This window comes from Salvia hispanica, chromosome 3 (assembly GCF_029641045.1).
Source record: "Salvia hispanica isolate PSC_SH4W2 chromosome 3, Shi_PSC_v1, whole genome shotgun sequence".
Taxonomy (NCBI): Eukaryota; Viridiplantae; Streptophyta; class Magnoliopsida; order Lamiales; family Lamiaceae; genus Salvia; species Salvia hispanica.
Genome location: NC_142694.1, coordinates 34,116,132 through 34,132,762, shown reverse-complemented (window position 1 = coordinate 34,132,762; position 16,631 = coordinate 34,116,132). Strand labels below are relative to the sequence as shown.

The following is a 16,631-nucleotide window of genomic DNA, read 5'->3' as shown; positions in this document are numbered from 1 at the left end:
TACTATGGACAATATAGAAAATCACAGTGATTATGATTCAAATGCTTTTTGATGCACAAGCACAATATTGTGTAAGGTGTCGTTCGATTATTTTGATAATATTATAACGAGATAGTACAATTTGTGATAAATAAAGATTAATCACGACAAAAAATTGTTTGGTTGGATTAATAGTGGAAGCACATACTTACTAATTTACTTAAATACCTTAATTTTTACAATAACAATAATTGAAAAGCTTGAATTATTGTGAAAAAAGTGAAGGCTATAAAATATTAATTTTGTTCAATGCCCAAAGCCCAATAACCGATGTTGAGCCCAACCTCTAACCTCTCAAGCCCAATAATCGATGGGCCTTTACTGAGTTGGACCCACTTTCGTTGCCAAAATCTCTCTTGTTTTTTGCAGTTTAGCTTCTGAGCCTTTGTTCTTCTTTCTCTGAGAATTCTGCAAATGTCGCGATTGAATTCCAACCGTCGGATCCAAATCGATACTTCGGAGCCTCGATACGATGAAGGCGACGACGAAACCGTAGACGACAGCAGCAATGCGGCGGAGGATCTGGATCCCTTTATGGGAGTCAAAGTCAGACGGAAAGCCTCTCGCCTTCGTGATTTTCAGGGTGATTATATCGATATTCAGTCCAGACCTCATCTTATGAAGATTCTCGAGAAACAAGGTTTGATTTCGCCGGCTGTTTTGCGGATCTCTCGTTTGATTGATTGCAATTTTCTCTTGCACTTGTTTGGATTGAGAAATTAAGGTTAGAATTAGCAAGGGTTTTATTTATTTTGCTTCAGAATATATGATTGATCATTGAAGGTTTTACTTCGTTTGTAGTTGATGTGAAAGTGTTGCGCATTTGTGAATAAGAACAATATAAAGCGTTTGTATCACGTTAGAGGCTCTTCTCAGCTGTAACTCATGGAGTAGTACTTTTTAGCAGTGATCTTGACTCAAGCATTCGTTTTTCGATCTTTGAAGGTTCTAATTGGTGTTTTATTGAACGTGTAAGCATTCGTTTTTCCCTTATATGACATTCAATTTGTTCATAGTGGACATTAGATGATGATTTTTTATCCCAAGTTGAGGACAAATGCTCTCTGCCTAGTCATGTTATTGGATAGCTGTAGCTGTGGTTGAGCAGAGGAATGAAAAATGGATAAAGATCAAGAAATTGGACATAAATGTAATGGTGCTTGTTGCAAATTGGTGGCCTTTTAAGTTATCGCTGATTGCATAGAGGGAAACTGAGTAATAGGTTTTCTTTTCGTAGTTGCTAGGACTAGGAGGTATACCAAAACACAAAAATGTGTCATATATTAATATTGTGCTATCTAGGCAGTTAAAGCTACGTTTTTTTTCACCATGTTTCTAACATATATGTAACCGTAAGGCGTAAATTATGTTTAGATATAGAACTTGCGCTTTTAGCGGTGTCTTGACTCAAGCATTCGTTTTCCCTTATAGTGCATTCAATTTTTCTACTAGTATTTGTTAATTAGGTGCCGAATCTGTTGTTTTCTTGTTCAAATTTTTTCCCGAGTTGAGGACAAGTTCTCTCTGCCCTAGTCATGTTCTTGGACAACTGTAACTGTGGTAGAGCAGAGGAAAGAAAACATGGATAAATATCAATCAAGCAGACATAAACGTAATGGTGCTTTTTTGAGTTATTGCTGGTCGCATTTATGGCAGCTGAGTAATAGGTTTTTCTTTTGATAGTTGCTAGGAGATATATATAGCAACGAAAATTGTGTTATATATTAGGCTACCCAGCCAGTGTTTTTCGCTATGTTTCTAACATGTTTGTAAGCGTAGGGGCTGACAATTTTTGACACGACACGAACCGGCACGAAATTAATGGGTTTGGGTCAGTGCTTATCGTGTTCGTGTCCTTATCGGGTCGACCCATTAAGGACACGAAAATTTCGTGTCGTGTTCGTGTCGGGTTCGTGTTATCCGTTAACAATGCGTGTTCGTGTCGTGTTCGTGTTATCCGTTAACACATAATATTTTAATATTATTATTCTTATTAACACATAATATTTTAATATTATTATTCTTATTATTTTCATTTTTCAATACTTATTTTCGTGTCATTAATGGGTTCGTGTCGTGTTGACCCGAAACGGTTCGTGTCGTTAATGGGTTCGTGTCGTGTTCGTGTCTGAGGGTAGCGGGTCGTGTTCGTGTTTGAGGTTTTCTTAACGGGTCGTGTTCGTGTTTGTGTTTGTTGTTATCGTGTTCGTGTTTATATGCCCATGTGCCTTGGTACTTATGTTGACCAAAAGTGTGCTGTATTGAATCATCTTGCAGGTGACAGAAAAGTCCTGTTTGCTGACAAAGTTATAAAGTTTACTGGTTCGGGCAAGATGAAACGCCGTATACTTCTCGTAACTGATTTTGCCATCTACATTGCGGATCCAGAGACTGATGCACTAAAAAGAAGGATAGCCCTTGCTGCTGTTGAGAAACTGTGTTTAAGTGAACTGAGCGACAATTTTTTTGCCATCATTATTCCCACTGAATATGACCTACTCATGGCTAGTACTAGAAAGACGGAAATTGTGACGGTCTTAGTGGATGCTACAAAGAGTGCCTCTGACTATGAACTCGAGGTTGCCTTATCTAACAGGTAGTCTGATTAATCTGTGTTTGTTTATCTGTTCTACTTGTTTGGGTAGCTCTTTCAAATTATCAACATAGTAGAAACTAGAATGAACAAAAATGATAAAGCTTCTAGTTTCTGTTGAGCTTTGTCTAACTACATTTGAATTCAACACCTGCAGTTTTGAGTACAATGCAGCTGCAGACGTAGTGAAGGAAGTCCAATTCGAGGAAGTAGAAGGTTTGTTTCGAATTCACCTCCTGTCTTCAATTCGAATTCACCTCCTGTCTTCAATTCAATGCAGTAGACTTAATGTGCTATATATGCTTTCGTTATGCCTAGATTTTGATGTTTTCCTTGCACTAACTTAGGTGGTGTTAAAACAAGAATTGTTCAGAAATGAGTTGCCCCGTTAGACGTGGATGTCGTAAAGTGCGATCACCCAATCACGATTTATTAAATTGTTTCATGTATTTTGTTTGTTATTTTATCAAAACGTTTCCTGCTTTCTGACTAGCAAGAAATGCAGAAATTGTGTGGTATATATATATGGTAGATAAACATAAAAATTCTTATTAATTGTTGTACTTAAAGTAATTCGATTGATTATTGAATTTTCCCGTTGTGTTGTGTATTGCACACAATTTGACTCTTTTCAAATTTGTTGTTTTGTGCACAGCTAATTACTAGTACTTGCTAGGTGTGTAATTTCCAATCAGATTTTGTTGATCTAACTTCACATGTTCAATGTAACTATAAGTGCATGTTTGGTAGATATATTAAATTAACATAAGATAATTAATTAAGATGGGCTTTAAGACAAGGATATGCTATCCCACTCTTTTGGACTTTTAGACTGTTAAAATAATTTATATTTTTGACCTAATTTGCTATGGGCATCAGTGGGTTGAGATGAACTTAGATGGCTTAATATGACCTTTTATCTACCGAACAATCAAATAATCCATATATATTGGCCTTATCTAGGCTAGCTAAAGTGTGTATTTACCTATAACTAAACGTAGTGGAAGGGAAATGATGGATAATCGATAGTGTTGTGCTGTTAAGGAATGAGTAAGAGATGATGGATTGAGCTAAACAAATATCTAATGTAATTATTCAGTTTGTTCTATTTTTCGTCAATCACCCAGCTTTTGAATTGGCTGATTAGAGATTTGATATGCTGAGGGACAAATGAGCGCCTCATGTATTCTCTCTCCTCACATCTCCCTCTCCATGTATTTCTCTGTTAATCCCTTTCTCTTCCAGCTTTTTTTTGTGTCTCCTCGCATCTCCACGCTTTTGTACGCATCCCTTCTTTCTACCAATTTTGCTTTGCACCATCATATGACTGAGCGAGTAAAATCAATAATTTTGATGTTTTGATCAAGCACAGTCCATCATCCTACAAGAATTTATTGATTTTGTACAGTGAATCACTTAATCAGTCCTCAAATCAAAGGCCTATGCAAACAATTCGTAAATCAGAACCTAACATTTCTATCTCAACCCCAAATCCAATTTTGCATATTGGATCTAGACCTATCTCATCAAAAGATCCCGCAAGAAAGCAAATTATTCACAACAAAAGCTAAAATTCTACTATTTCTGCTTCCTTGGGGGTAAATATATGTTGGCTAATTTCTCCAAGAAATTGCAGCTCCAACAATTGAATTATAACTCTTCGTCGATAGCTGTAAGTTGAATGTTTAAATTAAGAATGGGGCAAGAAGACTCTGAATATGCTTCATATTGAATTTGAGAATCCAAAATATGGTGTAAGAGAGAGGGCATGAGAATAGCGTGATTAGAGAAAATTAAGAATTGGGCAAGAGGGGGATGTCGTAAACTCTTGATATTGAATTTGAGAAACCAATAAATGGTTGAAGAGAGAGGGATTAACAAGAAATACGTGATGATGGGAGAGAAATTATGAAGTTGAGTTTATCAATGAAAAAAAGGTTAATGGAGTAGTGTTGACGGTTGAAGAGAGGTTGATGTGTACAAAAATCGTGAGAATAGAGACGCTCATTTGCCCCTTAAATTTTGTTCCTCAGCATTATCAAATATTTGGTGATTTTATCTTAATTTTATATTTTTCTCCGTTGTTTCATAATTTCGGATTTGGAGAAATTATGTATGATGTGGTAGACAAAAAATATAATGTGGACAAAATGATTGGCTTGTTAATTGATGCCGCATTACAATTCTAGTCAGCCATATCTTTACTTTTTACACATGTATGCATTATGTAAATAAATTCAAACAAACAACGGAGGAAAATGTCAAAGTTAAGATACAATGCCGATTTTTATTAGACGCGGGATTGATCATTAGTGGTTTTTTCGATAATTTAACCTCATATTAAAATCGCGCCTTAATGCAAATTTTATAAAATCCGGGCTTGAGCATCGGTGGTTTTCACCTTATAGTAAAATTGCACCTTATCTTAACCCTAATTGAGGTCCATGACACGAGAAAAACGAGAAAATGATAGATATGCACAATCACAATCACCATCCTCCACGTGAACGTCCCTTTTTTTACCCTTTGGCAGCATTGATAGGCCATCTTAAAATATCTCAACTACAACAATAATTGATAAATTCCAAAACCCAAAATCTTTTAAAAACGTGTCTAAAATCACAACAATATCTACCTATTACCAATTCATTCAATTATCCAACGTTGGACTTCTATAAAAGGCCAAAACATCTCACTCTTCCTCCATAAAAAAAACAAAGCCTACTTAAAAATGGGGTCTCTTCCGCTCCTCATTTCGTCCTCCTCGCCGCTGCCGCCGCCCCATTCTCCTACGGCTGTGGCATCACAGTCTACTGGGGCCAAAACGGGTACGAAGGCACGCTACAAGCCGCCTGCGCCACCAACAACTACAAATATGTGGCCGTCGCCTTCCTAACCACCTTTGGCAACGGCCAAACCCCCGTCATCAACTTGGCCGGCCACTGCATCCCTCAGCCCTGCTCCATCTTCGCCAACGAAATCCGCTACTGCCAGAGCCTAGGCATCAAGGTATTGAATATTATCAACACTACGTCTCATCCATGCACGCAACATGTCGTCTTTTTGATGATGTTCAAACCGATGTATGTCACTATAATAAATACTTTTCTTTTATATTTTTAATTATTTTCTTATTCTATTGAAACAATTTCTTTTTTAACATGACAAAGAGATCAAAGACTATGAAATTGATCATTTGATCAAACTTCATAATTTAAATAACTTTTTTTCTGCATCCGTCCCTGCGTCAAGGTGCTCCTATCCCTGGGCGGTGCCAGCGGCACCTATGGCATCTCCTCCACGGCCGACGCCCAGCAAGTCGCGGCCTATCTATGGACCTCGTACCTATCCGGCTCCGTTGGGCCCCTTGGTGACGTGGCCCTTGACGGCGTGGACTTCGACATCGAGTACCCGACCTCCACCCTACACTGGGACGACCTAGCCCGGGCGATCGCCGCCTACAGCACTCCCCAGAGGAAAATCTACCTCTCCGCCGCGCCCCAGTGCGTCCTCCCGGACCGGAACCTCGACGTCGCCATTAAAACCGGGCTGTTCGACTACGTGTGGGTGCAGTTCTACAACAACCCGCAATGCGACTACAGCGGCGGCGCGGCCAGTTTGATCAAGTCGTGGAACGAGTGGAGCGCGCTGCTGCCGGCGGGGAACGAGCTGTTCCTGGGGCTGCCGGCGACGCCCGCGGCGGCGTCGGCGGGGTCGGGGTACATTGAGGCGGAGAAGCTGAAGAGCGAGATTCTGCCGGTGATAAGGCAGACGGCCAACTACGGAGGAGTGATGCTGTGGGATAGGTACAATGATGTTAACAGTGGGTACAGCTCGCTAATTGTCGGAGATGTGTGCCCTCCAGCGCTCGGAAAATTTGAAAACTTGCTCATGTCTCAAGTCATTTGAATGGGAGATTGGAATTAAGCTGGTTTTCTTCATTCATGTGTAGTGTGAATGAATTGGTTACTAAATAAATTTGAAAACCAGCTTAGCGAATAAAATGCAGTATGCACTTTTATTTAAGGGTTAATTGTGTGTAAAATGCTTGAAAGTTGTGATTTACTTAATGAATAAAATGCTGTATGCACTTTTATTTAAGGGTTAATTGGATGTAAAATCGCAAAATTTGCTCAAATACTGATTCATTAGTTGGAGGGGTTGGGTATGACACTATTCATCTAGGATTAAGTTGTGGGATTCAATCTTTTGAACCAAACATGATACAGTACATTGACATACTTGGATTTTACATGGTTTTAGAGGGTGGTTTTGTATGGAATTTAATCATATTTCGTCTATTATTAGGCTGTTTATATCTACTTCTTTATTATGTTGGTACGTTGACCATTTTGTTAAGAATGTGTAGAAAAAAAGTACAAAATATGTCGATGTGTAGCAGCCTTGGTTTGAGATAATTTTACTGGAGATTTTGAAGTCCAATCAGCCTCTAATGCATATAATTCTCTTCGTCTTCGAAAGAGCTTCGCATGTGTATCTTAAACGCCTCAATTGGAGTCCCTTAGAAGAAGTTATGGCCGTTTTACGAACACTGTGCTGCCCAGAAAATCTCACGCGGCCGGGTGAATTATTATCTTATAATTCCACCCAACCGGGTAGCCTGCTAAAGCATGCGAAATTCCAGAAACTCTCACCCGGCTTGGTGAATTTCCAGTGGATTAATTCCAGCCGGCCGGATCCATCACTTTGGTGTTTTTCAGAGTTAAAACACAATTTTTAGAAGACGGAAATAAGAAGGAAGAATTAGGTCAATTCTTGGTATTCTCTACCGCCGCAAAAACACCGACTCTCTCTCTTGAAAGAAGATTGAAGATTCAAGTTTCAATTCATCCACCAATTGTAATTCGTATCATGATTTCCATTGTTTTTCTTAGTTTCTCTTTGTTTTCTGCCAAGAACATGAATCAATGCATCTTCACCAAGAATTATACATGAAAATTTAGCTACGTTTTTATCTTACTCTTGCAATTGTTTGAATTATTCTTGTGCTTTTTTCCTAACAATTGTTTGATCACCAATTGTGAGTGCAGGGTTACTTAGAGTAATCGGGAGATGAAATATTTAACCTTGAAAGAAGAATAATTCACACATTATTCAATAGAACTTGGGAGAGTTGAGGTTTCGAGTGGAATCTTTTACCTAATCGATCTGTTGGGAGAGTTAAGTCTAAGAATTAGAAGGGGACTTCAATTATTACACCTAATCTACGGATTTCTCACATCGGGAGGAGGTTTAATCTACATTTGTGATTGATTCAACAATTCTGGAGACTTTAAATGGTAAATTGGTTTCAATTGGGTTAAGCTATGAGTTGTGCATCGGATCCTTGAATTCTGCATATTTCTCTACCATTTTCTACAACTTGCTTCTTTGTTCTCTCGATTAAGTGCTTATTTTAATCTCTGAATTTATATGTTTTTCGTAGTTGTTAGTTTCAAAACCCAGAATTAGTAGTTGAAATTTGTTCGTGGTATTTAGGTTTACACCTAATTGTCTCTGTTGGATACGATATACTATTGCTTGCTATTTGCTACGATAACCCCGTACATTGGGTAAAATAAAGTTGAGTCATACATATTTAATCATGAGATTTAATCTTGTCAATTGAACATCCAAGTTGACTATTACTATTAATTATCACATGATTATCCATTTGGAATTAAGTTGTGGGATTTAATTTCATGAACCAAACACATTACATATTTAATGCCGAGATATAATCTTGCAACCCGAACAACATCACGATGTATTTACAAATGAATGGCATTGACGATAAAGTAGCCATTGCCTAACAATTTAAAAGCCAATATAAATGTTATAGAGTCGTAAATTGGAGGTCTACACAATTATAACCAAACCCTAAAATATATTCCCACATTAACACCATTGAACATTGAACATGTTACATGTGTAAATTAGAATGATTTCTTCGTTTACTCCAAGTATTCTGCCCGCCAAATGTTCGATATTATGCATAGAGGATTTCCAATTTCTCATCATCCTTCGTCGAGTTCTGCCCAGTTCAGTTTTTGTAGTTTGTGCTTCAGCTCGCGGTTAGATTGCAGCTGTGAATACTCTCCAAGTCACGACTGCCACCTGCTCGACAAATTGCCTCTGAGGAGTGGCTGTTATACTTGGTGATTTTGAATCACCATCCACAAGTCCACTGCCACCATATAATCAATCAAATCTTGATAGTAATTAGTGTTGGAAATTTGGGCTTCCACATGACTAATTTAATGTGTATGGCTATCTTTCAGTTGCTCAATTAAAGTGATCCAATAAAGATTAAGGTTTAGGCTAAAGTGTATTTAATTGTTATGGAAATAAGTGTAGATACCTTAAAGTGATTTTCTATTTGACGAGGAACCGAATAGAAAATAAAGGGGTTTATATTTAATATAAATATAAGTTAGGTTATAGTCCCCAGACGTCAGAAGAACGTTCAATATCTTTATATTCTCTCGGCAGATTATTGTGAAGGACGTCTCTGATCGTTTGGAAGATCCATAGCCACTGCAAAACAATTCCGTCTTTCAATTCGTTATGGATTAAGGTGCGGTTCCGCTCTACAGTTTATGCTCCTTCTCCGTCGTTCTCGGTTAATCATCATAGAGAGCTTTATGTAATTGTTCACTCAATTATTCCAACAAGTGGTATCAGAGCCACTCTATTGATGATTCTCTGAGAATTGGAAAAGGAGATTTAAGATTTATGTTCTTGCTTGCTTTGGATGAATCATAAATTTTAGGGTTTATATTTTGTGGATTCCTTTAGTTGGTTTGGTTAATTTTTCGCGCTTATATACTTGAATTCCGAATTGGAGTAATTCTTAAATGTTGTGAAGAATTATGGTTGATTATTGAGACTTTCTTCTACAATTCGTGTCGGTAAAATACTTGCTACAGCCGCCGCTTTTAATTAGGGTTGATAATTCCTTTGAATTGAAATAAGTTGCCGAGAACCTGTATGGTTTAGAATTGAGTTTGTATATATACACGCAAATCGATACAGTATTGTTTTGGAATTTTGGTGGATTCCATAATTGTAGTTTATATGTTGCCATAGTTATATATATTTGCTGGCGTAATTTATATATTAATTCTGAGTATGGTGATGCATATATTATGGCTTATGAATTGATCTCTCAATTCATTGTTTTCTGATTATGAACTTATGGAAAATTTTGGTTCGGTTCGATTAGTTCAACTATAATTCTTTTGATGACCTGATATACATGTTTACATGTGTTCGATTAATTACCGTGTATGTTGAGAATGAAACTGTTGTTTCATGGTAATCAATTTATTGTGATTAAGAATTCATTTTGCATGGATGAATCATTATGTACGTTTCAATAATTAGTTGATGCATTGATATAAATTGAAATGTGAAATTGATGATTCCATTGATTATGTATTATGCACGGCACGTTATATTTTAACGTTAAAAGTTTAGGGATTGAAGATTCAATTCACGACTCTCTCAATTAATTGGTTAATTAATTGAAAATTAAGAATTCTTTTGAGAATTAAATTACAGTTTTAAATTCAATAATTTTGGTACATCCCATGTTTCTTTAGTGATGTGTGTATTTTAATGCGGATATTAGTCGGTCCAAAGGAAGATTAATATTTGGCACGGGATACACACATATCTTTGGTGATAAATACGTGACAATTATTCAGTTTTCATGTAAGTAGTGTGTGCCCAAAGGTGGACACTATTTGACATGATTTTATTGTCAGTGTTTGAACACTATAAGGAGGTTGCCACTTGTAAGTTCACATTACTGTCAAAAGACTTGATGTGGATGTTGTGCTCGGAACCTCGTAATGTTTACTAATCTTCAAAGTAGATTAGTCGAAGCAAGACGTTGCAAAAGTAACCTCTCTTGTCTAGACTTCTTTATTGCAAATGTTAGGACGGTGATGTGTGTGTGTATTTTAATGCGGATATTAGTCGGCCCAAAGGAAGATTAATATTTGGCACGAGATACACACATACCTGTGGTGATAAATATGTGGCAATTATCCAGTTTTCGTGTAAGTAATTGTGATGCCCAAAGGTAGACATTACTTGACATGATCTTATTGTCAGTGTTTGATTACTGCAAATAGGTTGCCACTTACAAGTTCATATTACTGTCCAAAGACTTGATATGAATGTTGTGCCGGTACCTCGAGATGTTACCTTTTTATTTGAATTTTATTTGTGAGCATGAGAATATTTCGGTTTTGTTCTCTATTCAATTATGATGTCTACATCTGTAGTTTCTTCCAACATGAACAATATGTTAGTGTTGAATGGGTCAAATTTTAAGGATTGCAAAGATTATATTTTGATTGCTCTGGATTGTATGGGTCTGGATTACACACTAAGGATTGAGCAACCTATTTCTCCTACGAACGATAGTACTTCTTAACAAAGGAGAAACTACGAGAAGTAGGGATACTCGAATCATGTAAAGTCTACTGATCATTAGGTGTAGCATCCCAAAAGCCTTTCGAGGCAATGCATCTAAGTATATCATTAAGGCCAGTGAATACTTTGCCAAAAAATGAAAGAACATTTTGTGAAAAAACGATAAGGTTGATACAAGCGTGCTTGATCTCAATAAAGTATATAAGGACAAGGGCAACATAAGGGAGCACATTATAAAAATGTCTCACTTTCACTTAATCTTGAATTCTAAAGACTTGTTTGTGCATTTGGTGTTGCACATCTGGTCAGTATCTCAAGAAATAAAGTAAAGGGCATTAAGAAAAAGTGTATTGAGAATGCTGCTATGGATAAGGGTTCATCACAAAGGTAACAACATAAGGACAATAATAGTTGTTTTTTTTGTGGTAAACATGGATATAAAAAGAAGAATTGTAAATATCATGCACGGCGTGCAAAGGAAGTTTCAATTCTTGTTATGGTCTGTTCTAAAGTTAATTTGGATTTAGTCCCAAATGATATTTAGTGGGTAGATTCTGGTGCTACTACTCACATAAGATTATCAGTGCATGGCTGTCTGAGCTACCGAAAGTCAATTGATGGTGAAAGATACATCTATGTAGGACATGACAAATCGGTGGAAGTAGAGACTATTGGGCATTGTAGATTGTTATTAAAGACTGGAATTATTATGTCTTTGAAGGATACTTTATTGTACTGTCTTTAACATAAAATTTGGTTTCTATTTTTGATTTGGACAAATTTGGTTTCTCTTGTTCATTCAGAAATAGTAAAGTTCTTCCTTCAAATAATTCTAGTATTGCGGGCATTGTTTCCTTAAGTGCATATAACAATCTTTGTATGCTCAATTATGTTACTTCATATTCAGAAGCTTTACATGTTGAATCAAAAGGGACTAAACAAATTAAATAATTAGAATTTGGTTAATTTATGACACAAGTGTTTTGGTTATATCTCAAAATAAAGGATTGTGAGACTTGTGTCATATGTTGTATTGAATACAATTATCTTTTCAGAACTTGATTTGTGTGTTTAATGTATCGAAGGAAAGCAAACCAAACTTAAGAAATTAGGTGCCATTAGAGCTATACATTTTAGAATTGATATATACGGACATTTGTGGTTCATTCACTTCGGTTTCTTAGAATGATCAACAATATTTTATATCATTCACGAACGAATATTCTTGTTTTGGGCACCTATATTTAATCTATTAAAAGTCTGAGGCTTTAGACAAGTTCAAAATATTCAGGGCTGATGTTGAGCTCCAACTCAACAAAGGCATTAAGAAAGTCAAATCTGACCGTGGTGGCGAATACTACGATAGAAATGACTGCTCAGGTGAACAATGTCAAAGACCTTTTGCCTTCTATTTGGAAGAGTGTGGGATCGTCCTTTTGTACACCATGCCAGGATCGCCTAACATGAGTGGTGTAGCCTAAAGACGAAATAAAACTCTTAAAGATATGTGAAGTAGTATGATTTATCATTCTTCCTTGTCGCATTCGCTTTAGGGAGAGGCATTAAAGACTGTAGCATATATTCTCACTTTGGTCTTCCAAAAAAAAAAAATTAGGGGTTTTTAAATTTTATGATCCCACAAAAGGAACTATTTTTTGGGACGAGAAATATAGTATTCCTTAAGGATGTTGAGTTTGGGGGGAAGAATGTGTTAAGGAACATTAATTTTGAGGAAGAATCTGTATAGACACCTACTACTGCTTCCGACAATGATCAGGTATCAATTACTAACATTGAAGAAGAAGCATATTAAGAACCTCAAGATGATATTGTTGTAAACATTCAATCTCATGCAGATGATATCATTTAAAGTCAATCTCAACAACCTCAATTAAGGCTCTCGTCAATGGTACCACAAATTTTATGAAGTAGTTCTTTCATTTGGATTCAGAAAGAATGCTATTGATGGTTGTGTGTATCACAAGTTCAGTGGGAGCAAATGCATCTTCTATTGTATTTGGAATCGAAAGAAATAATTTTTTATAAGGATATGTTGCACTAACACTAAGAATTTTCTCTCGAATACATTTGAGATGAAAGATCTTGGGGAAGCCTCTTTTGTATTTGGAATCGAAAGAAATAATTTTCGATAAGGATATATTGCACTAACACTAAGAATTTTCTCTCGAAGAAATTTGAGATGAAAGATCTTGGGAAAACCTCTTTTGTATTTGGAATCGAAAGAAATAATTTCCGATTGTCACAGAAGGGATAGTGAAAAGGTGCCTAAAGTATTTGAGATGCATAATTGCAAGTAAAGAAATACCCCTATGACTAAGGGAGACAAACCTTGTCTCATTCAGTGCCCTAAGATAAATCTTGAGATTTAGAAAAAACAGAAGGTTCCATATGCTTCGGCAATTGGGAGCCTAATGAGTGCTCAAGTGTGTATTAGACCCAATTTGGTTTAATTGTTTATATGTTGGGCATATATCTCAATAACCCAATATGGATCATGATAAGGCTAATTTCATGCATCGGTTATATGGTGAAAAGCGTTACAATTTGCTGGGTCTAACATGTTTCCTAAGCCAGGTGTGTGATAAAATCGCTAGATCGAGGGAATGCTGAAGGGAGCAGTCTAGCGAAAGAATGAAGTGAAGTGAGCAGAATTCAAAGGAAAAGAAGGCGTGACGGAGGGAGTCAGTAGCTGAGGGCAACAAAGTCTATCTATACCTCGCTGGGCCCCACTCCAACGCCTATAAATAGAAGAGCATGCAACGCACAAATTATCACTTTTTTTTTCGCTTTCTCTTAGCTCACACACAACACACACTTGGGAATGGGAGATCTGGGGTAGTTCGGGTTACGAAAGGGTTCATTTCTTTAGAAAGTTTCAGTGCAACACCGTCCGCGTGTGGGCGAAGATACAATCTCTTTAAATTTCAGTTTGTTTTTGCACTTTTGCGGTCGAACTTCACTTTTGGGAGTCGACTTGGCTGTTGATGTTACTAATTATCATTTCGCTTCTGTCGGTTTGCGTTTATTTGTGATATTTCAAGTTGATTTACGTAGATCTTGCTGCTGAGAGTTTATTTCGACAAGTTATATGCCGATCTCTGTTTTATTTTGATTCTGTGATACTCGATCTGGGAATTTGGTGATAGATATGTGGTTTGTTGACTGATTGGAGGTTGTTGTTTAAATCTGAAGTGCTGAAGTGTTTCTGTTGGTTGGAGTTTGTGTCGGACGCTTGGATCCGGAGTGGATTTAGCGTCTGAGGTTGGATCCACAGTGAGGAGATTAAGTTGTACATGGATTTGAGTTTTCAGTTTGCTTTCTGTTTTACTTCGTCTAGCATCCTTGGATCTGTTGAGTTCTTGTTGTTTTGCATCTAATTGGTTTAGATTTAGTCTGCTCTGCTCTGATTTCGTTCATGTTGTTTTTCTTCTGAGTTTTTACGCAATTTGGTTGAAGAAGATGATGTCGTTGTTCGTTAGTACCAGAGTTAGTTGTTTTGCCAGCTTTTCGTCCGTACTCTGCTTTTTCAGTCATGGTCCCACAGTCAGTTGTTTCCCGAATCTAGGCAATTAGAGTAGCTTCTTAGATCTGGCAATTTTGCTGTTTATTTTCTTTGCAACGTTCTCTTTGTTACTTCGCCTAGATCTAGCTGTTAGCGTAGTAGTTTTTAAATTCCCAAGTTAAGTTTATTTTTCTTTTCCTCAACCCAAAAAAATGCGTGGCAGCAGCCAACCCCAAAAACAAGTCCAAATCCTTGAACATAATTATTACGCATCCTTCTCTGTGGGATCGATCCCTACTTCCCTATACTAGGTTTAGTAAAGTGGTTGAGGGTTTTTGAAAGAGTGCTCTGTGTGTCCAACGACCAGGATTTCCTACGACCAACGAGTTCCTAGACCGCGTGATCTAGCGGATTTGCTGGACCAAGGGAACCTGTTTAATTCCTTCTGTGCGCACCGAGATAACACATATATTATTCACTTTCAAATGGCGCCGTTGCCGGGGAAGGATGGCGTTTATTGTTATTGCGTTTAAGGATTTGGTGTAAATATTTTAATTCCTGTTATTTTCTTTCTCCTTGACAGTTTATGAACGCAGGCTTGCATTCTGGAAGTTGGGCAAGCTCATCTGGGTCAGGGAGTGGCCAATACAAGTGGTGAGTCAAGGCATCTACATCTACCATCACCACCAGATCAGGATTGAGGACGGAGGATCCATTCCCGTTCGATTCAGAAAGTGAAAAAGAGTGGAATTCATCGACAGAGGAGAACCCGAGGTCGTCAACAGAAACAGAGCATTCCGTGACCGAGGAGGAGGAGGACCCGAATATGGCTCATCTGCTAAATCCCGATCCGGAAATAGGGTCGCTCACCGCACATCTCGACGGTGAACCCGCTCATGCTATAGTCTCGAACCACGACGGAGGTCGATCGATATCAAGACGAATGTACTCGGAGTTTTACCCACTTTCTCTGGGCGTAGGAACGAATGCCCTTATGAATTTTTGAACGAGTTCAATAAACTATGCAGCATTCAAAAGCGACCCAACGAGGCAACAGAGGAGGACTACCGTCTTCGGGCAATTCCGTTTGCTCTAAAAGGGGAGGCGAACACTTGGCTGCTAAGGCTCTTACCGGACTCGATCAACACATGGAAGGACTTTAAACTAGAGTTTCTGGATTACTTTTTTCCATCCAACAAGACGAATGCCTTGAAGAAGGAGATTCAGGAGTGCAAGCAAGAATACGATGCGTCTCTGAGTTCTTATTGGTCACGTTTCAATGGGCTGTTGGATGCTTGTCCGAACCACAAGATGATAGAAGCGGAGACTTACTATCTGTTCTACGAAGGTGCAAACCCTGAATCAAAGGACTTGATGAACTCCTCGAGCGGGGGAAATTTTACCAAGAATAAAGCAAGTGAAGCTCAGGAAACTTTGGGAAGGCTGATCGAGGCGAAGAAGGCCTATGATAACCCGCGAAGTATATTGAGGAGATGATCAGCCAATGCAGTAATGGAACAGGAAGACAAGAAGGTGGAAGATAGGATCGATAAACTGGAAAAAGCCTTGCTAAATGCAATTGAGAAATACAATCCGCATGCTCCAGTGGAAATTGAGAAACCCCCTGGTCAAGAGGAAAGACAACTTAAACCGTATTACAGCCAGCCCTGCGAAGGGGAGTGCCAAGCTCAAGCACATTCGATGGGAAGTTGGAATCCCGATGGAAGTTGGAACCAAGGAAGACAGAGGGATGCCCCATGGAGGACTTACCCAAACTTTAGGTGGACCGACCATGATCAAGGCCAGCCACCCCCACTTCAGCTCACGAATTATGCACACCCTCCAGAGAGGCAGTCCAACTGGTCAGGAAAAGGTCAAGAGGGGCAATTGCAGCTGGGGTACAGGAATCAGGACCATACTAATTGGAGAAACAGGAATCAGAACAATCCAGGGAGCTCCTATGTGCCACCTCATCAGAGAAATAACCAAGGGAACTACCAGAATTCCCAACCAAATCATCAAGGGAATCAA

General features: G+C 38.0%; 2 protein-coding genes across 2 annotated transcripts; both read left to right on the top strand.

Moving 5' to 3' along the window:
- The first annotated feature begins 412 nt into the window (after window positions 1-412).
- On the top strand, window positions 413-3,268 carry LOC125212589 (uncharacterized). The gene is made up of 4 exons (XM_048112799.2): window positions 413-679; window positions 2,317-2,635; window positions 2,790-2,848; window positions 2,980-3,268. Exons 1-4 carry the CDS (start codon window positions 454-456, stop codon window positions 3,009-3,011), a joined length of 636 nt encoding a protein of 211 aa, XP_047968756.1. The 5' UTR covers window positions 413-453; the 3' UTR covers window positions 3,012-3,268.
- Window positions 3,269-5,344: 2,076 nt separating this feature from the next.
- On the top strand, window positions 5,345-6,973 carry LOC125209836 (acidic endochitinase-like; the record flags this gene model as incomplete). The annotated part of the gene is made up of 2 exons (XM_048109415.2): window positions 5,345-5,641; window positions 5,885-6,973. Coding segments are annotated over 2 exons (954 nt in total), but the record flags the coding sequence as incomplete, so codon positions are not given.
- Between the last annotated feature and the right edge of the window lie 9,658 nt (window positions 6,974-16,631).

Coding starts and splice junctions, on each gene's coding strand:
- LOC125212589 (XM_048112799.2), top strand. CDS start 454: ATGTCGCGATTGAATTCCAACCGTCGGATCCAAATCGATACTTCGGAG. Junction 680..2,316: donor GAAGATTCTCGAGAAACAAG/GTTTGATTTCGC, acceptor ATCATCTTGCAG/GTGACAGAAAAGTCCTGTTT. Junction 2,636..2,789: donor GAGGTTGCCTTATCTAACAG/GTAGTCTGATTA, acceptor CAACACCTGCAG/TTTTGAGTACAATGCAGCTG.